Raw genomic sequence first — 21,120 nt, 5'->3', positions numbered from 1 at the left:
GGTTATTATTATTATTATTATTATATGCACACATCTTTTAAATATTTACTATAAGTGAAATGATAAAAAGATTCTGCATAAATATTTATTCTGGAAGTTTTTATATTACACATTTCACTACAAGAAATAAATAAATAAGTAAGTAAGTAAATAAATAAATAAAATTGATTACAAAAACTCCAAAAATATCAATCTTTTATATTCAAGTAAATATATCTTGAATATCTTGTATTTGGGCAAATAAAAACAGTACAAATATTTAAGTCTATATCTAGATTAAAAAAAAAAAAAAAATCTGATATATTGGCTTTAAACAAGTGAATTTTTTTTATCGTATATAAACAGTTTTAATATTAAATATATAATTTTGTATATACATAATGTCTGTGGAGTTACGAGGATAATGTAGCTAACAAATAAGGAAAGATTATTATAGCTACCAGTTTAGCATCGTGCACTGAACTTGTGTGTAGCTCCAGTTGCAGAATGAAAGAAACCTCTGGCTTGATCTTGTCTTTGATGACCAACTACATTTAAGTCATTTTGGCATAACCAGCAATGTAATTTATTATTATTATTTTTACATTTATTTATCTTGTAGGTGTGATTATGAAGGGTTCGGGAAACTCTTTTATAACAACTTCTATTGTCACACTTTCATTTGAGGATTCACCACCAGCGTTTAAGCCCGGAATGACGTATGAAGGAAAGGTAATGATGTTATGGACCTGTTCATTGCTCATTACATGGCATTAGTGCACTAGTTAGCCATGCTGGTTAGGTGAACTATAGTATTTCTCACGGTTTGCTATCCAGCCAAAAAACATTAAGCAATCTATATTGTGCAATTAAAACCAGTAAGTATCACTAACAGGTTAGCTAATATTTGGCTCATTTTTACAGTATATTGTGTAATTAAAACTAGAAGTTGATCATGCTAGCTAGCTAGCTGACATCAAGTTAACTATTTACTATGGTTTGCTAGCCAGCTAATTAATATTAAATAAATTATTGTGTAATCAAAATCAGTATTCTTCGCTAATTAGTACATCAAGCCCATTTTCTTCTTTCTATTTCTGACCTTGTCCTGTGATATTCCTGTCCTTTTTCTTTAGATTAAACTGACCGACCCAAACTCCAATCCTGTTAAAAGGACACCGGTGTATCTGACTCTAAGTTACGGTAATAATATAAATTCAGTCCAGGAGCTGGTTACAAATGACGACGGGATCGCACAGTTTTCTCTCGCCACTGAACCATGGGGTCTGGGGCCAGTCTCTTTAAAGGTGGGCGGAGTTTTTACTTCCTTTTTTTCTTATTTCTTTTTAAAATAAATTTGCAATTTTAATAGATCAAATATGTTTGGGGTCTCTCTAGAAGTTAATAATACAAAAAAAAAATTGTTGTCTGAAAACCTAAAGTTACAGCTTTAACTCTGACTGCTCCAAAGCACTGACACTGGAGACTCCTTCCAAAAATGTTACATACATTAACATATTAGAATGAGTACATTAATTTAAACTGCTGCTGTTATACAGAATTATTCAACACCTTCTGACCAATCACAATCCAGAGCTGAGCAGCATGTGTTGTGTGGTATCACATCAGGGTGCTTTATTTCCTGTTTTTTCTCTTAATTTTTTTAGGCACACTATGAAAAGATTGAGAGACCAGTGATATATGAGAATAATCAGCTCACGCCGTACTACCCAACCGCCTACCTCTGGCTTCAGCCGTTCTACTCTAAGAGCCGAAGTTTTATTGAATTGCAGAGCAGCTCAACGCCTTTCAGCTGTGATAAAAAAGCTAACGTTGTGGCTCAGTACGTGATACACGACAGCTCATTCAGAGCACGCGGAATCAAGACCTTATCCTTCTTCTACATGGTGCGTCTGCCTTTCATTATAACATTATCACTTGGGATTATAAGCAAGATTACTTTACTGTACTTGAGGATTATTTTTAAAGGATTTGTACTTCACCGGGATTTCTATCTGAAAAGGAGTACTTATAAAGACTCATGCCTCATGTCCTCACTCCATATTTTTCAGTTAGACCTATTCTTTACAAGTTACAAAGATCATCACTGCCATATTTTTATTTTATGCAGAAATGTAATTCAACTAATACATTTTTTGTGTATTTTAACTTTATTATGAACTTTATTATCAAATCCATCAGTCCAATTTGTGCCAGTTTGTCCAATCAAATCCATCAGCCAATCATCTTTGCGCAAGAACAGTTAGTCTTATCATGCATTAAAGTTGATTCAGGTTTAAATGACTCATTCTCCTGTGCTATGCTGTGCGTCTGTAGGTGATGTCCAGAGGACATTTAGTTCAGCAAGGACGTCTCTCGGTGCCCATCAACCCAAAACGAGGTTTGTAATCAATCCGTAAACAAACTCCCCACAACATACAAAACATGTATTTTGTAACAATAAGTGCTGTAGAACTTTGCTTCAATATTAGCTACATAGCTGTCACTCTTATTGCGATATATTTTTACATTTTTAAACTTTTTTAACTCTGAAAATTGATCTGTTTTGTAATAGAGATCAGTGGCAGAGTGTTTCTGTCACTGCAGAACGTGGACAAGTTATCCCCAGTCGCTCAGGTGGTCCTGTACACGCTCCTTTCCAATGGTGAGGCCGTGGCAGACAGCATGAACTTCCCCGTTCAACCATGTTTGACTAACAAGGTCAGAAATTCAGTCAAGTTGTATTATTAAGTTACCGATTATGTTTTTTTAATTATTGTTTTTATTTTGTTGTTGTTGCAGCCCTAGTAGTTATCTTTACCCAGAGATGGAAAGTAGTGTTACTACATTTAAATATCACTTTAAAGTATTTGTATGAACCACTAAGTGATGCCATGTTGGTGGCCAATGCACTTAAACTCTGAATATTTAGCTGTTTTGTAACAGAGATGAGGAGCAGACTATCAGGGGCAGTTTCTATCACAGACATTCAATCAGTTTGTCTCATTATCGCTGCCCATATACCTTTTATAGCTGCTTTTTTATACTAGAAGTCTTACTTTTTGCATCATTCAAGATTCCTATTTTACTGGGCACATTATGTGCAACATCTGAAGATGCAAAATACTCCCATGGCTCAATATCATCTTTGGCTGCATCTTTACAATCAGCATCAGCATCAGAATCAGAATCAGAATTACCTTTATTGCCAAGTACCGTAGGTTTACATGTACAAGGAATTTGTCTTGTTATACTGGTGCTTAGTACAGTAAGAGTAAAATACAAGAAATAAAAATAATATCAATAAGGTAAACAAAATATAGAAATATAAAAATTTAGGAAAATAAAATAAAAATAGAGATAGAGACAAAAATAGCTCAATCTTTTTGGGAAAATTGTTCAATCTCAGACATATCGTATGGAGACCCTTGGGGAAAAGCAAATTTTCAAGTCTTGCTGTTCAGATTCTCGGTTTTTAACAACTCCTTCAATGTAGCTTTTGCAATATGCTCAGCTTTATTGTCTTCCATAAGTTTTCTTCTAGGATTGCTAAGTACTTGTCTCCATCCATCCTGCTCTCAGCCCTGACCAGTTTCGCATTCCCTGGTGAAACACGTCACAACATGATGCTACCATCACCATGCTTCACACCATGTTTAGGGGGATGAGCAGTGTTGGGTTTCCACCAAATGCAGCACCTGATATATGTTGATTTTATTCCTCTCGTTTATTTTTCATGACCACCCATGACCAGCCGTCTAAAAAATATTATATTTAACATTTACCTTGACAGTACCTTCAGACAAACTTCTTGGTTTCTTCTTGGTCTAACCAGAGTTTTTATTTATTTTCTTTCTTTCTTTTTGTCATGATTTTTCAGGTGTCTCTGAATTTCACGTCTCCTTCTGAGCTTCCTGGTGATGAGACAACACTGACCCTGAAAGCTGCTAAAGGCTCGCTGTGTTCAGTGAGAGCCATTGATAAGAGTCTGCTGCTGTTGCAACCAGAGAAAGAATTCACCATCGAATCTGTGAGTTCAGACTTACAAAATGTCCATCATTTCAGTCATTCAGCTTGTTTTGAATGTGTAATAGTGAGGGTCTGTAAGTTCAAGGCCCAGAACTGTTACAGATCAGAGTTAAAACTAAAGTAAAGCTAGAAGAACCTTGCTCCGTTTTTAATAAGACAATAATGTCCAATTTAAATGTGTTTTTAATTTTATGAAGAACTGAAAATTAGAATTTGATTATTTAGATTAGATTATTTTCCATACAGTTATGTTAAAAAAGCACATGTTTTTACATCATTTTTTGAAAAAGAAAACAGCAAAACAAAAAATCCCTAATAATATAATAATTAACAACTATAAAATTGATACTGATTAATAGTATATTTAAAACTTTATACCTTAAATGTGAGGTGAATTTTGATTCAGTGTCACTGAATAACAGATTCAAGTTTCAAGTTTCTAAATCTTTTGGTGTTTATTTAATAAACACAATTTTACAGATGTGTGTGATTTTTTTTAACCTGATTTTTTAAATTTAAATACATTTTTTAAACTTACATATTTTTAATACATGCCCTGTTGGTAATTATAACAATTATATAGTTATATAGTAATAATAACAATTATGTAGTTATATATTATATAGATTTTTGAACACTAATGTAGTGTTTAAAAGGTATCACAATGCCACACATAATGAGGAATAATGTCATGCCGTTGTTCCAGGTGTTCAACATGCTGCCTGTACAGATGTTATCAGGATATCCATACATGACCTACGATGAGGAACCGTACCCATGTTGGGGATACCCACCTATCTTCATCAGAGAACCAGTGGAAAGATCAATTCGTTATTTTCCTTACTACGGAAAAGTCGACGTGTACAACATCTTTAAAGTAAGACTTTGTCATTGGATCTCTTATCCTTCGTGATTAGATATGCAACTATATTCAGTTATACAATATATCATATTATACAGCAACACTGCTGAACTGTGGACTCTGATTGGTCAGAAGGTGTTGATTAATTTTCTATAACAGCAGCTCTGACCGCTAACTTGTTATGTGGACATTCCACAACATTAAATATATAAATATAATTAGTGGATAAAAAGTGAGTGTACGTGGGCAATGTTGTTTAATAAATAAAAAAATTCGAACTTCTGGCAAATGTCTTGAAAAACAATTTAATACTAACTCCACTTTATCACTCCACCCTGTTGTTAATGAGTTTCCAACAAGGAGTCATTTATGCCTGACATATTCACCACTCACAGTGTGTTTATGAGGCAGATAAAGAACAGGCAGTATTGCATGGTCTTCTTTTCTTTTGGGAGATGGCAATCTGATAATTCTGTTCCTCTTGTATCTATATATTGTAAGATGTAATGCTAATGCTTTTGCTTACCTTGTGTGGCTACTTGTTGTGATACTATTTTGAGTTTCCTCTCAGGATGTTGGAATCAAGATCCTGACCAATGCTGATATCAGAAACACTTCTGTGTGCTCTGAGGCTTTGCCGTTTTTGAGGAGTGAGTGGGGTTTTTTGGTCACTTTTTCATTTGGCACTAATACATGTACAGTATTTTATATTGTTATATACTGTAGCTTAGAAATCATTTTCCCATCCACAGCTGAAGGCATGGGAGAACCGGCTCTCTTAGCCAAAGAAGGTGTCTCTTTAGATGCCACCCTTCCAATCCAACCAGTTGTCACCATCCGCAAATATTTCCCAGAGACGTGGATTTGGGATCTTGTTTCAGTCAGGTGTGTACCGAATGTTGTAACCACATTTTTGTGGTTACTGGTTTGTGTTACTGAGTCATTGTTATTTCCTCTACAGTCAGTCTGGAGTGGCAGCCCTTAATAAAACAGTCCCGGACTCCATCACTACGTGGCAGGCTGGCGCATTTTGTACGTCACCTGTTGGGTTCGGAGTCGCCCCGAAAACCGAGCTCACTGCCTTCCAGCCTTTCTTTGTGAGCCTCACCATGCCAAGCTCCGTCATCCGAGGAGAAAGGTTCACACTGAAGGCCACCGTCTTCAACTACCTCAAAAGCTGTATGATGGTGAGCTGAATCATTTCATTTAATCATATTTACTCCAACCAGTCATTTCTCATGTATGTGTACTATGGCAGCATAGCATTAATAGAACACAATATTCAGATGGATTTCAATTTAAGGATTCTTTACACACAGTGTTGCCCACTTAGTGACTCTGTCAGTAGATTTGGGGATGTTTCTGACTCCTTCAGCAACTACATTTTAAAAAAGAGCCGAGCAACAAATCTAGCATCACAGCTGCTGGTTATGCATCTCATCACCAGTGTGTAAAGCCTGACTGATTCCCAACAGCCAATCACTGAACAACCAATCGCAGATCACCCTTATTCCCAACACCCAAGCACTGATCACCATTATTCCCAACACCCAAGCACTGATCTCCATTATTCCCAACACCCAGTTACTGATCTCCATTATTCCCATTACCTAATCACTGACCTCCATTATTCCCAACACCCAGTTACTGATCTCCATTATTCCCATTACCTAATCACTGACCTCCATTATTCCCAACACCCAGTTACTGATCTCCATTATTCCCAACACCCAATCACTGTGTTTATCTCACAGGCACACTTGTCTTCAGAAAAACAAGTGGTAGCTTGGTGGTGCTGGAGCTTGAACCCAGGACCTCAACCACTGAGCTACCACTTCCCCATCATGTATAAAGATCAACTGAAGAAAAAGTTGGTTCAGTTTTCAGCTAACTGATGGAATAAAAACTCTGTGTGTTAAAGGTGAATGTGATTTTGGCTGACTCGAAGCAGTTCTCTGTGCAAAAGTGTAAGAACTGCAGTTACACGCGCTGTCTGTGTGCTGACGAGAGCTGGACTGTCTCCTGGACCATCACACCACTGGTTCTGGGTACGTCAGACTTTTAAACTTAAAGGATATGAAAAATGCTGGAACAGGAAGTTTTTACAGCTCTGCAAGGATACCGATACAGTTGTATAATTACAACAGAAACAAGCTTTAAGGAATGTAGATTTATTTTTAAAATATTGTAATTTAACTCATTTAGTAATACATAATTTTTATTTAATAGACAAACAGTTTTATATATATATAGTAAATGTGTGTGATTTCAAACTGTAATGTGCATGTCACCTCGGTTATCTCCATATGTCTAACTTTCATCATATTAAACACAAATTATACACTGCATGATGAAAGGAAATTGAACACAGGCATGCTAGTTGGTAAAAAATAACACAATTTTCTTCTCTCTTTATTGCAAAATTAAAAACAATCACAACCAAAATGTTCAGTTTTTCTGTAAAACGCACTGGAGCTCAGTGTTGACTTCTGCAGAATTAAGAAAAGCGATGATTTCTTGCTGTGTGTTATAGGGAAGGTTACAATCAATGTGACGGCGGAGGCTGTAAGGTCGTCGATTCGGTGTGGGAAGAGTGCGGTTTTTGTACCACAGAAAGGACGCATTGACACAGTCATTAAAACACTGCTAGTGCAGGTGATTACATGATTATTTCTAATAATAATAATAATGATTTAGTTTAATTCTGTGCTTCTCACACATTTTGCAGGATACATAAGGATCAAGTTGACGTTTTTTGTAGATTCACTTATTTTGGAGTTATTTAGTGAGGAAGCCATGAAAATGGCATGTAAAACTGACGTAACATTTTATTGACACTGTAATTAGCACAGAAGGTGCATAGGCACCCTATTGTTATTCTACCTTTTCTTCTTCTTCTTCTGTTTCTTCTTCTTCTGGCTAGGGTGTCTAGGGCAGCTCATACAACCATCTGGTAAAAAGTCGTGAAATTCGTAACACTGATTGGGGCAGGTCTAAGGAACATTCTGACCAAATTTGGGCCAAGTGCTGACAACACAAATTTTGGCCTAATTTGGAAGTACATTTAAGGTCATAACTTTGGGTCCAAAAATTTAAGATCCCTGAATTCCCTTTGTCGAGACGAGTTCAACGCACCCTATGATGTCAATTTTCGCCTAATTAGATTTTCCGCCATCTTGGATTTTGTCAAAAACAGTTTTTTCGCTACTCCTCCTATAAATTTCATCCAATCATCACCAAATTTAGTACACATCATCTTCAGAGTAACCATATTGCTGTCAATCTGTTCATCTAGACCTTTCCTCCTACAGTCCGAGAATTCCAACACTGTCTGTGGTCAAAACATACACATCATGAGTGAAACTACAAATCACTCTTGAATGCCTTTGAATAAAGTTAGGGCACATCTGTGAATGAGTGGCTCTGGGTCTGTGCTTGGCCCCCGAAAACGCTGCTTCCAGCTTTAATTGTGATTATAATTGTATTTTTATTCTGCTGCCATTTTCAGGCTGAAGGAACTAAACAGTATAAAAGCTACAATGAGCTTCTCTGCTTATCAGGTCAGACACACACCCTATTCTTTTTTTTTTTGTAACATACACTATATTACCAAAAGTATTCGGTCACCCATCCAAATGATCAGAATCAGGTGTCCTAATCACTTGGCCTGGCCACAGGTGTATAAAATCAAGCACTTAGGCATGCAGACTGTTTTTACAAACATTTGTGAAAGAATGGGCCGCTCTCAGGAGCTCAGTGAATTCCAGCGTGGAACTGTCATAGGATGCCACCTGTGCAACAAATCCAGTCGTGAAATTTCCTCGCTCCTAAATATTCCACAGTCAACTGTCAGCTTTATCATAACAAAATGGAAGAGTTTGGGAACAACAGCAACGCAGCCACGAAGTGGTAGGCCACGTAAACTGACGGAGAGGGGTCAGCGGATGCTGAAGTGCACAGTGCAAAGAGGTCGTCGACTTTCTTCACAGTCAATTGCTACAGAGCTCCAAACTTCATGTGACCTTCAGATTAGCCCAAGTACAGTACGCAGAGAGCTTCATGGAATGGGTTTCCATGGCCGAGCAGCTGCATCCAAGCCACACATCACCAAGTGCAATGCAAAGCGTCGGATGCAGTGGTGTAAAGCACGCCGCCACTGGACTCTAGAGCAGTGGAGACGCGTTCTCTGGAGTGATGAATCACGCTTTTCCATCTGGCAATCTGATGGACGAGTCTGGGTTTGGAGGTTGCCAGGAGAACGGTACATTTCGGACTACATTGTGCCGAGTGTGAAATTTGGTGGAGGAGGAATTGTTTTTCAGGAGTTGTTTTTCAGGAGTTGGGCTTGGCCCCTTAGTTCCAGTGAAAGGAACTTTGAATGCTTCAGGATACCAAAACATTTTGGACAATTCCATGCTCCCAACCTTGTGGGAACAGTTTGGAGCGGGCCCCTTCCTCTTCCAACATGACTGTGCACCAGTGCACAAAGCAAGGTCCATAAAGACATGGATGACAGAATCTGGTGTGGATGAACTTGACTGGCCTGCACAGAGTCCTGACCTGAACCCGATAGAACACCTTTGGGATGAATTAGAGCGGAGACTGAGAGCCAGGCCTTCTCGACCAACATCAGTGTGTGACCTCACCAATGCGCTTTTGGAAGAATGGTCAAAAATTCTTATAAACACACTCCTCAACCTTGTGGACAGCCTTCCCAGAAGAGTTGAAGCTGTAATAGCTGCAAAAGGTGGACCGACATCATATTGAACCCTATGGGTTAGGAATGGGATGGCACTTAGGTTCATATGTGAGTCAAGGCAGGTGACCGAATACTTTTGGTAATATAGTGTATAAATATATAATTCATACTGTCATTTGTGAATTGTTCACTGATAGCGCTTTTAATGTACTATACTGTATATAATGCAATAAATTACATATTAAAAACAGATAAAGAGAAATTAAATACAGAACTTATAGTTTACAGTGCAGAATGTGTTTTGTACAACAAGCTTTTTCTAAATTATTCTTGACATTTGATTATGAGTCTATTCTGTTGCGTTTGGGCTGAAACAGAAATTTAGAGGAAGGTAGATCTCCTGGAACAGGTTTTTATAGACTTTGCTCGAGCAAGGATCCTTAATTCCAGTCTTGAAGTGTCAGTCTAGTACAGTTTGTGAATTCACTGCTCAAAAATAACTGAATCAGGTGACATTAGGGACCAATGCTCAGGTCGAGGCGTGCAACTAAATGTTTAAATACATAGAGGTACATGATATTTATCAAAAACGTCAGACCAGATGTAATCCAGACATAGAGCTGAGACATTATGTGTTTTGTTCAGGGATCCACTTTGTCCTCTGTAGTTTGTATGACATGTTCTCTCTGTTTTCTCTCTGTTAGAAGGTGCAGTTCAGAAGACAGTCTCACTAACACTGCCCAAGATAATCGTGGAAGGTTCAGAGACGGCTTCCATCTCTGTGGTGGGTGAGTTGAAAATCTGTTTCTATTTCACCAGTTTATCCAGTTTTGGTAAATGTATGGCATTAAAACAAGTTTATAAATCAGGCAAATAATGTGTTCAGATGATATTCTGATAGATTTCTTTTTAAAAAAACTGAAACAGCTAAAAACATGAACGAAAAGAATAAAACCTGAGCTTTTTACTTTGTTTGTCCATGCCCTTGATCAAGCTGTGCACAATATGTCATTATCACTCACTTAGAGGACAGTTATTCACTCAAAACGCAACATTGTGATTTTTTTTGACTTTGTATAATTAGAAATGGTTCTAGTTTTGAGCATAGAACCTTCATTGAAAAGGAAAGAAGAAAGAACCCTTGACCTTTTTTCTTAAAATTGCATGGCAAGCACAATTGAGTAAAACACAGAGCTAGCTTGTGCTCATTTTGTAACACCCACTTTTCACAATCCAATTAAATGAAAAAGAAAAACGAAAGCTTTTTATAACGTGTTCTCTGCAGGAGATCTGATGGGCCGAGCTCTAAAGAACCTGGCGAGTCTCCTGGTAATGCCGGGTGGCTGTGGAGAGCAGAACATGCTGCGCTTCGCTCCCAACATCTTCATCCTGCAGTATCTGGAGAGCACCAACCAGCTCACACCTCAGATCAGAAGCACAGCTGAGACCTACCTCATAAGCGGTGAGGACTCTTTACAAGATTACAGCAAGTGAACAAAATGGAAGATGAAGCAGTTTATAAATGTACAGATGAGAGCAAAAGCCTCAGCTGTTTATCAGTGAGGAAACGGTATGGCCCGCTGTAGGAGGGTGCATCAGTGACATGCCTTGGTAACATATTTTAGTATTTTAATTTTATTTTAACTATTAAAATTATTTAGTATGCACAGTATATCAAACTGATGTCTGTACTTTCTTTCTTTCTTTATGGGGCTTTAAGTCTTAATCTGTGAAGCCAATGCTCCCCAAAACCCCCTCCCTTTCTTCACAGGTGTTTAGTAACTTGGTAGAGACTTAACTAGTAGTTGGGAATTAGTAATAACTAGATTTGGTAATTTTTTTTTTTTTTTTTAGTAAGTTAACACTGTGTGTGTCTCCTGCACAGGATATCAGACAGAGCTGAGCTACAAACACATCGATGGCTCTTACAGTGCTTTTGGGATGAACGATGCATCAGGAAACACATGGTGAGTTTCAGAGAAAACAGACGAAATTTGGAACTTGAACAGCTCAAATGCTGAAATATGGGTATTGTTTTTATTAAAATGTACAAAAAAGCTGTCAGACATTCAGTAGGAAATGTAAAAAAAACAAAAAACAAACAAACAAACAAACAAAATAAGCAAGGTTTTGACTCAAAATGTTATCCGTAGATTGTAAATTGTTTTATTCCACTTATTAGACATCAATTTGTGATGACAATTTTTTATTGTTTAAAGACCAAGAAACTGCAAAGTGTAAACTCCTCTGCTCTGAAGATAAAATGACACCTTTACCTCTGATTGTTATAAAGCGCTGACTCTAAAGACTCCTTCAATAAATATTAAATGAATGTCTCCTTACAGAAAACCTCACCATATTAAAGATTACACATGTTTTTTTAGTCCATTTATGTGGGGCTTCTGCCATACAAGTCCCTGTGAATCAGCTGTTACTATAGAAACAGTCCCTGTGAATCAGCTGTTACTATAGAAACAATAATGTATTAGGAAGAGAGCATTAATATAAACCTGTGATTTGTAACTGTACTGTCAGAGCTGCTGTTCTAGAAAATTAATCAACACCTTCTGACCAATCAATATGATCAATATACATTACAAGTAATTAATGGTTACTGTACATTATTTAATAATTACATTAATACCATTAATAACTTATGCTAAGAAATTAGTGTTCATTATTAGTGAACCATGACCATAGATAAGCTGACAATGAAAAATATGAACTAATGGCTTAAATAAGACGTTCTTGGTTGTGCTGTTGTTACAGTTAACCATTTACCTGATATCAGCCCATTATCTTAATTTTATTACATTTCATTTATATTGTATGTATGGACTTATTTTAATCATGGATACTGTAATTTAGTGTATCAAAATTAGAACAGAAGTTATTCATTGTTTACTTTGAAAGCTATAGAGAACTTTATTCACATTTGCATCTTTTGTATAAGTTTTATGACTATGAATAATGTTTTATTTGACAACATTTTTATATGACAACCAAAACAAAACAAAAAAAAGATTCCTGCTATGTTTTCGACCTTTCAAATAAAGATTGTGATTCTGATTTCACAGTACTGAAATCTGTTGTGTTTGTGTTCTCAGGCTGACGGCGTTCGTGATGAAGTCTTTTGGAAAAGCAAAGCGATACATCTTCGTAGATCAGGTGTTTGTGGATCAGGCGAAGGCCTGGCTCGGTCAACAGCAGCAGGCTAACGGATGCTTTGCCTCAGTGGGACAACTCTTCCACACCGACATGAAGGTCAGGAGACCAGTCCGAGTCCAATACCACGTGCTGTTAGAGGAAAATAATCAAATTTACACAAATTTAACTCTTGTTGTGAAGTATTATGGAGTATCTGTAATCTCTCTCTCTCTCTCTCTCTCTCTCTCTCTCTCTCAGGGAGGAGTGAACGATGAGGTGACCCTCTCAGCGTACATCACGGCTGCAATGCTGGAGCTCAATTACACAGTTACAGTGAGTAAACTGTTTCACTGAAAAAAATCTTCTTCATTCAAAGTCACTGAACTTTGGGTAATTGCAGATGGTACAGTGGTGAAGATACAATGATAAACATACACTACAATAAGTATGGGAGCAAGCAGTGATTTTTAAAATGAATATAAAAAATATTTTATTGAAGATTCAAGTCCTCATTGTTTGAGAATGCAAACAACGTGTAAAGAAGCTGACAACATAGATTTCTTTATTTTTATGTAAATTATGACCGTTCAAATACATCTGTTTGTCTTTGTTTGATGGATCATGATACTGTTAGATCACAGAATAATCACTGCCGATATTCACTGGGAACTTTTGTCGCTTTATAGATGATATGGTTTCTTTGAGACTGAACAGGGTCAGTATTTAAACAATTGATCACTCATCAGATGTAGTTCTGGTGTCCTCATGGGGAAAGCTGTGAGCATTTAAAAGGAAGAAAATAGCTCTGGGTTAGTTGGTCTTTTTAATGAGAGGAGTATATCTGGTAGCTGTATCATCCAGTCTTAGCCTGAAACTGAAAAGAGCTCTTTGGTTAGCTTGGTCTTCAGGCTCCAACTTGCTTATTCAACAAGGCCTGAGGTTTTGTGGGTGGAATAATTTTTTAATACCCAGCACTTGACAAACAATCTTCATAATTTTCCCTGTAAAATGTGGACCTTGATCACTGTCTATGGCACATGGTACGCCCCATATCGGAATTATTTCTGGCAGTAATGTTTTGTCCATGTCGGCTGCTGTGTCCCAGCCTCCAACCACTTTATAAAACAACACTAAGATAAAATCAGAATCTAACATTAGATACATTTGTTAATCTACATATTATTGCAGGATCCTGTGGTAAACAGCAGTCTTACGTGCCTGAGGAATGCGTACACTCACGTGAACTCCACCTACGCCAAGGCTCTCCTCTTCTACACCTTCACCCTAGCTGGAGATCAGGGGATGAGGAACACACTCATCTCCGAGCTGGATTCAAAGGCTATAATCTCAGGTTTGATGCTCCTACATCTATTTATTAAAAAACACTAATCTCTTAAAGAAAAGTGACTGCATTCTCCAACTACTGGCTCAAGACTTTGTACATGTGTAGGCCAGGCTTTAGGAAGTCAGTATGTCATTTTGATTTATATAGCAGATGACGGAACAACTTATGTTGACCACAGAGCTGTAAAAAATCATTAACAGCAAGTAAAACAATTGTCAAAGAAACTTTTTCAGAGACTAAAAATGTGAGCTCTAAGTCCCAGTTTAAAACCGTGGAGTCTCTATTTTGGAGAATTTAGTGTTTTTTTAATTGCGGATTCTGGCGTTTGTTGGAGAATAAATATTTTCTGTGTCGTTGGTGTTGTTGGTGTGTGCTTGCAAATGTTTTACAGTGGACAAAATTGGTATTTGTTGACCAGTGTTGGTGTTCGTTGAAAGTTTTTGTCTTCTTTTTGGAGATTGTTGGTTTTTGTTTGGGGCTGAAAGTGTTGTCAGTGTTGATGGTGTTGGTTGGTAATTGTTGGTGATCATTCTGCAGTAAAAATACATTATTGTGTGTTGGTCATTTGTTCTTGTGTTTGTTTCTGGGTGGTTGGGGTTTGTTGGTGCTTGATGTTTTTGTTTGTCAGTGTTTGTTGGAGAATTGTGTTTTTCAATGGTAATGGAGTTGGATGGTATTTGTTAGTGAATATTTTATGGCTGTGTGCTGGTGACATTTTGTTGTGTTTTTTGTTGATGGTTTGTTGTTGTTGATGAGTGATGAATGATATTGTTTGTTGGAGTGTTTGATTGTAACGTGTGTTGATGGTGTTGTTTGGTATTCAGTGGTGAATTGTTTACAGTAAAGAACATTACTGCATGCTGTTAGTTTTGTGTTTGTTGTGTTAATTGTTAATTATTTGCTGATGTTGGTGTTTGTTGTGGTTTGTTGTAAAATGATAGAGAATATGGGTGGTGTTTGGAGTTTCATTAGTGTTTTTGATATGTGTATATTTGTGTAGTAATAGTGACTGTTGGTATTTCAGAGTATTGCTGTTTGTTGTTGCTTTATGGTGAATGATGGTGTTGGTTGAAGTGTATATAAAATATTGGAAAAGGTTGTTTTAGACAGAGAATGTTGGTGGTGTTGCTGGAAATTATTTAGAGGAAGGGTTTTACTGTATTGATGAATGTTTGTATTTGTTGGTGTTTTATAGGGGAGTGTCAGTGTTTGAATAATATTCTTTAGTGTAAGTTTAGTGTTTGTAAATGTTTTACAGTGGAAAAAATTGTTTGGTGTTTTTTAGTGTTGATGTTGTTGGTTGGGAATTGAAGTGAATGCTTTACCACTGTGTGTTGGTGATTTTGTAGTTGTAATGGTTGACCATTTGGGAAATTTGCTATTGGTGAAATAGGTGAGCCAGTGTTGGTGTTTAATTAATAATGTTGGTGTTTCATTGAGATTTTTGGTCTTGTTTGTAGTTTGTTAGTGTTTGTAGTGGAGTTCCTGTTTGTTCCTGATTTTATATTGCAAGGGCTTGAGTATTTCTCTACTATCTCCCTCAGGGGGCGGGAGGCACTGGAGCAGAGTGAATGATGGATCAGTGACGAACTCTTTGGAGGTGGAGATGACCTCGTACGTGCTCCTGGCTCTGATGTCTGGACCCCAGCTGTCCGGGTTCGGTCTGGGTTACAGCACCAGCATTGTCCACTGGCTTTCTCAGCAGCAGAACGCTTTTGGGGGCTTCGCGTCTACACAGGTACAAATCTTCCACACCTTACACACTAAACAAGGTGAGCAACTAAATGGATCGCTCAGTTATAAGACTGTTGTTACGGTTACATCTCACTCTGTTCTAAGAACTTTGATTATATTATATTTCCATGGTATATTTATTTTCTGTGTAAATCCAGAATCGTGAAAGCAAAGCGCAAATATAGTCGTAACCTAAAGTTTTATTTATGATCGTTGTCATGGTTACATTTCAACATGGTAACACAGTATTGTGGGCTGAGATTTAGAACTGTAATTATATATTTGACTGGACATGTTAGTGTTCAAATATAACAAAAATGGGGGTAAAAGCAATACTTTCTGTTAATTGATTAGACTTAGATTATACTTTTGTGTAAAAAGTAGTAAGTGTAGAAAGTTCAGACAGAAATGTTGGACTGGGAGGAGCAACAATAGAGTAATTAAAATCGGGATTATGGTGTATATAACATTTCCATCTTATATTTTTCTAAAAAACATAAATTGATGGTTGATAAGCATGAACACCATACACGAAAGGGTTAAATTTGTTCTCTTTATACTCTTTTCCATCATCTAGGACACTGTTGTGGCTCTCCAGGCTCTGGCGAAATACAGTCTTGCCACCTACAGTCCAGGAGGAGACGTTACTTTTACTATAACATCACCATCAGGGCTGATTAACACATTTACCATCACTCAGAGTAACAGGCTGCTGTATCAGGAGAGACAGCTGAAGGAGGTTCCTGGAGATTACAACATCAAAGCACAAGGGAAAGGCTGTGTGTACGTGCAGGTTGGTATATCACCATTTCACACTTTACTTACTCACATCAGTTCCTCGGGTTTAAATATGACAAAGGAGGATGAGTTGTGCTAACGGTGTATTTTTTTCTTCTAGTTCACTGTGGCCTACAACATCCCTCCTCCTCCTGACCGCTCTTCATTCATCATCTCGGCCTCAGCATCTGGAAACTGCAGGGTCCCAAATCCATCTCTGGAAGTGACCATTACTGTCATGTGAGTTCTACTGCAAATCCAAAAACAAAGTGATAGCAAACAAGACTGAAGAATAATCTTAATTAATATAGACAATGCAAAAAAAAAATTCAACAGTGCTGTGTTGAAATAATAAATAACAATCATGTATTCACATAGAAATTTCTACAGCCGAAATGTAAGTGCTTTACAAACAAAAAAAAAGACCACAAGATTAATGAAAGTATTTATAATAAAGCACATTAATGGTATAATCTATAATTAAGCAATATCGCATGAGCAAGAGTGCGTTTATACTGAATATCGTAGGTACGAGGCTGCAGGCCGAGTGCTGTAGATAATCACAGCCGTGCCGATATTCAGTATAACCACATGATTGCAACTGCAATATTTCTTTTGTATATATAGTTCTATAAACAATACATTAATATCAAGTATGTAATATTTCGGTTAGCATGTCGCTAACTCGACTGTAGTAACTGTTTCAAACTAGGAAGTGGAATTTTATGTTGCGAATACAGAAGAGCACAGTGATGCACACAGTGAAACGTTCCAGTGCGGTTATAGGAAATACAAGCACTCTTGGAACACTGCTCATCCAATCAGATTAGTGGAGCCGAACTAACTGTTGTATAATAATGAATAAACAGAAAAATATGAAAGCTACTACAAATCATGAAAAATAAAATTGAGTAAAATACAGTGATCAGTATGGGAACCTAATAATCAGCTTTCAGTCTTATATAAGGATTTCTCACCCAGCTAAATACTGGGTTTAACATTACATGGATTTTATTTATTTTTAGAAAAGGTAATTGATTGTGGATAATATCTTTTCATCACATATGAAGAAATCATATTAATAAGAAATCACGAGTGATTAATCTCAGAGTAATTGAGTGAGTAATTAATGATCTTTTAATTTCAGGTATAACGGTAATCGACCGAAGACCAACATGGTGGTCATCGAAGTCAGGCCTCTTTCAGGATTCAGTGCAGACAAGACGTCTGTGAAGCTTGTGAACGGCGATTCCGATGTAACGTAGACCTTTAATAAGGAGTGAAAAGCATGCTTATAGATCTAAATATTCATCATACACTTACTCAGTATAAGTTAAAGTTGTTGAGCCATGCTGACAGAACAATGATACTCAAATGGAAGACTTTTCAGTAACTTTTCACTCATATTTCAGAGCATCAGCTCACTGACCGCTTATCATATTGCCGGATCAGTTTTTTTTTTAAATTCTTATGTTTGGTTTTGTTTTTCCAGCCAACTGACGGAGCTGTGAAACGTGTGGATCAAATTGAGGGCAACATCATCATCTATCTGGATGGAGTAAGAACACACACATACACCAATCTATAATACATTGGGATTTTTAAAATAAATGTGATAGTAGCATCGCTATAAAATCGAAATAGACGATGTGGGTCATTCATGTGTACGTGGTAAATGGAACAGAACGATTCATTTTGTTTAATATCTGTCTGTTTCAGCTGACAAAGGGAAATGAAAAAGAGTATACCCTGACCATCGTGCAGTCTGATGGAGTGGAGAACCTGAAACCAGCCGTGGTGAAGGTTTACGACTACTACGAGACTGGTACGCATCGATCTGTTCATCTTTATCAACCGGTAGAAGGTCTACATTTAGCTGTTCAAAGCAGTTACACACAGAGCTCATGCTGTATCTGTGGTTGGTTTTGTGTAAGAATGCAGGACCTAGAGCCTGATTTCTGTTCTTTTCTCTCCTTCTGTAGGTGACGTGGCTGTAACTGAATACTCCTCACCATGTCCATTTCAGTGAGAGTGTGTTCAGGATCTGAGAAAGAGCACAGCAGGAGATTTTTCCCCTTTGACTTGTTTTATGGCTATTTTATATTTAATAAGAAACTTTCATAAACTTCTGATTTCTTGTCCTAATGTTCAACTTGAATAAGCAAAATCACTTTTGGTGTTAGGAAAGGTGACTTTCTTTCCAGTATACAGTATATCATGTAGTGAAACTTCATTTATAGATGTAATGTCACTTCATAAGACAATTTTTATGACCATTTATTATTTATTATTTATTTATGGTCTATTCAAGTCTTTGAAAGAAATTTTGATTGAAACTCTTGTAACTACTTTTTTTTTAATCAGTCAGTAGCACATTACAGTTTTAATCTGATGAATTTTGAACATCACCAAACGTAACACTACTAACAACCTCAACATTATTCAGTTGCTGTTACTGATCTAGCTTTTTAGTTGTGAATTTATTTATGTTTCTTTAGGTTGCTGTTCTTTAGGTCTCTGTATTTGCTGCTTTTCTCCACAACTCAAACTTCCTCTTATTCCTCTCTCTTTCAAAACTGACCTCAATCTGATGAACAAGTAAAATGACAATGCGTATATATAAAATATATAAATAAGTTCTCCAATGATCATTATTTCACCTGTGTTTTATCTTCTCACTCTATGTATACGCATTATTGTGTTTATGGTCTGTCTTGATGAGGTCTTGTTCCATGCTTCTAGGCTGCTTCCTCGTTAATTAGCTATAGTTTCTATATAATCTGGTTTAGTAATTTGTAAGGGTGCAAAAGCCCGAAAGCACGAGTGAAAATGCTTCTATTGTGCATTCTTTTCTACTTCAATACAACAATTTTCATTACAAATTATATTATTGACAATAACCTAAAAGTAGAACAGTAGAACCTTTGAAATATTTACATGAATTTCAAAGTTTCTTCATATTTGTCCCCCTTTTGCTTTAATGACAGTGTGCATTAGATCAAATCAATCAGAGTGTCATCTGAACACATTCTTCAACAAAAGAGACTAGGTACTGTAGGAGGAAAATCGGACCTTTTGCACAAAACAGTTAGCATGGTCAATATCACACATTTGCTTACATTTAAATAAGGACCTAGACTATATTAATATTCAACATACTCAACATTCACTTTCTTTGTTTTCAAATATTTCAAAATTCTAAAACCTTCTATTTATTTCCAATTTTAAATGAAAAAAAAAAAAAAATCCCATATTTTCAGTGTGGTCTCTGACTTTTGGGCCCCACTGTATGTTAAAATAGCTATAAAGACTAGCTATCAAGAAATTATTTTATATCTTTCATACGTTGTTGTTTTCAACAGCCAATCAGTGACGACCATTATTTGTCATTATTTTCTCTCATGATAATACTCTATTCTATTCAAAGTGTTTTCAAAAAATATTGTTTCTTTATGTAAGATGCTCTGACATGCAAATGATCACGATTAAACCAATATGTTAATTATATTTCATTAATTTGAGCACCACAATAAGTATTAGTCAGGAAAGCTTTATATCTTGTGATGGTTGTAAATATAATAAAGATAAGATAAGTTGTGATTTCTCGCTCAGTACACTTTGTTCTCGAGGATGGTTTATAAATACAACAATTCATACGGCACCAAACATGTTAGTCAAAACAGCAGTGGAAGAGGAAAACAAAGGAAGAAGTTCAGATAGTCCGTCAGAGCCTTAGAAAGAAGATCCTGAAGCATAAATGTGGATTAAAAACCTGCATAAGTCCCTGTCAATTTGATAGTTACTATAGAAACAGCAGTGTATTAGAAGAAGTGCATCAGTGTAAACCTGCGATTTGCCTTGTAGCCAAAAATTACAGCTTTACCTCTATTACAAAACACTGACCCTGGAGACTCCTTCCATAAATATTAAATAAACATCTCCTTACAGAAAACTTTTGTAACTGAATACGTCTCATCACGAGTAGTTGAGTGAGAATTTGCTCAAGATTCAAGATTCAAAGCTTTATTGTCATATTTGCTAGTACAGTGTACCAAGCACAATGAAATTCTTACCTGGATGCAACATACAGTAACAATAAACATAGAAAGACAGACAGATGACATAACCAAAAAATATACATAATAAGTACAAATATATTAAAAACGCATAAAAATCCATAAGGTTTAAAAACAATACCCAAATATATACACAAAAAGAAACAAAACTGCAGCAGCAGTGATTGTTAAAGTGAGCATTCAGAATGCAGTGACGTTTCAGTGGGACTTTCAGTGTGTGTTATAAGGCAGAGAGTTGAAAAGTCTTATTGCACTGGGGTAGAAGCTGAGGTGTGTGTGCTGATTTGTCTGAGTCTTTTACCAGAAGGCAGAAAGAAGAAAGTTGAATGTGAGACCATCTGTCCAGCAGCTTAAGCTGCGCCGAAATTGGTTCATGCAACACAATAATGATCCCAAGCACACCTGCAAATCGGCATCTGAACAGCTAAAGAAGACAAAAATGAAGGTGTTGGAATGGCCAGGTCAAAGTCCA

The 21,120-nt window shown here is 36.7% G+C and overlaps 1 protein-coding gene across 1 annotated transcript in view; it reads left to right on the top strand.

Moving 5' to 3' along the window:
• LOC113546013 (alpha-2-macroglobulin-like protein 1) overlaps nucleotides 1-19,705 on the top strand; it is a 28,625-nt gene extending 8,920 nt beyond the window's left edge. Inside the window, exons 10-35 of the mRNA XM_034306299.2 lie at nucleotides 602-711; nucleotides 1,116-1,286; nucleotides 1,647-1,886; nucleotides 2,317-2,380; nucleotides 2,555-2,700; nucleotides 3,860-4,009; nucleotides 4,715-4,885; nucleotides 5,442-5,520; nucleotides 5,623-5,755; nucleotides 5,832-6,057; nucleotides 6,792-6,918; nucleotides 7,404-7,525; nucleotides 8,379-8,430; nucleotides 10,274-10,357; nucleotides 10,855-11,031; nucleotides 11,455-11,536; nucleotides 12,677-12,833; nucleotides 12,975-13,049; nucleotides 13,905-14,067; nucleotides 15,606-15,799; nucleotides 16,373-16,588; nucleotides 16,694-16,812; nucleotides 17,720-17,828; nucleotides 18,065-18,130; nucleotides 18,292-18,397; nucleotides 18,555-19,705. Coding sequence (XP_034162190.2) covers nucleotides 602-711; nucleotides 1,116-1,286; nucleotides 1,647-1,886; nucleotides 2,317-2,380; nucleotides 2,555-2,700; nucleotides 3,860-4,009; nucleotides 4,715-4,885; nucleotides 5,442-5,520; nucleotides 5,623-5,755; nucleotides 5,832-6,057; nucleotides 6,792-6,918; nucleotides 7,404-7,525; nucleotides 8,379-8,430; nucleotides 10,274-10,357; nucleotides 10,855-11,031; nucleotides 11,455-11,536; nucleotides 12,677-12,833; nucleotides 12,975-13,049; nucleotides 13,905-14,067; nucleotides 15,606-15,799; nucleotides 16,373-16,588; nucleotides 16,694-16,812; nucleotides 17,720-17,828; nucleotides 18,065-18,130; nucleotides 18,292-18,397; nucleotides 18,555-18,601 — 3,386 coding nt within the window. The 3' untranslated portion in view covers nucleotides 18,602-19,705. The remainder of the gene's footprint in view (nucleotides 1-601; nucleotides 712-1,115; nucleotides 1,287-1,646; nucleotides 1,887-2,316; nucleotides 2,381-2,554; nucleotides 2,701-3,859; nucleotides 4,010-4,714; nucleotides 4,886-5,441; nucleotides 5,521-5,622; nucleotides 5,756-5,831; nucleotides 6,058-6,791; nucleotides 6,919-7,403; nucleotides 7,526-8,378; nucleotides 8,431-10,273; nucleotides 10,358-10,854; nucleotides 11,032-11,454; nucleotides 11,537-12,676; nucleotides 12,834-12,974; nucleotides 13,050-13,904; nucleotides 14,068-15,605; nucleotides 15,800-16,372; nucleotides 16,589-16,693; nucleotides 16,813-17,719; nucleotides 17,829-18,064; nucleotides 18,131-18,291; nucleotides 18,398-18,554) is intronic.
• Nucleotides 19,706-21,120: the final 1,415 nt, after the last annotated feature.

The sequence above is a fragment of the Pangasianodon hypophthalmus genome, chromosome 8 (assembly GCF_027358585.1).
Source record: "Pangasianodon hypophthalmus isolate fPanHyp1 chromosome 8, fPanHyp1.pri, whole genome shotgun sequence".
In the NCBI taxonomy this organism is placed as follows: domain Eukaryota; kingdom Metazoa; phylum Chordata; class Actinopteri; order Siluriformes; family Pangasiidae; genus Pangasianodon; species Pangasianodon hypophthalmus.
This window is presented reverse-complemented; position numbering and strand designations above follow the sequence as displayed.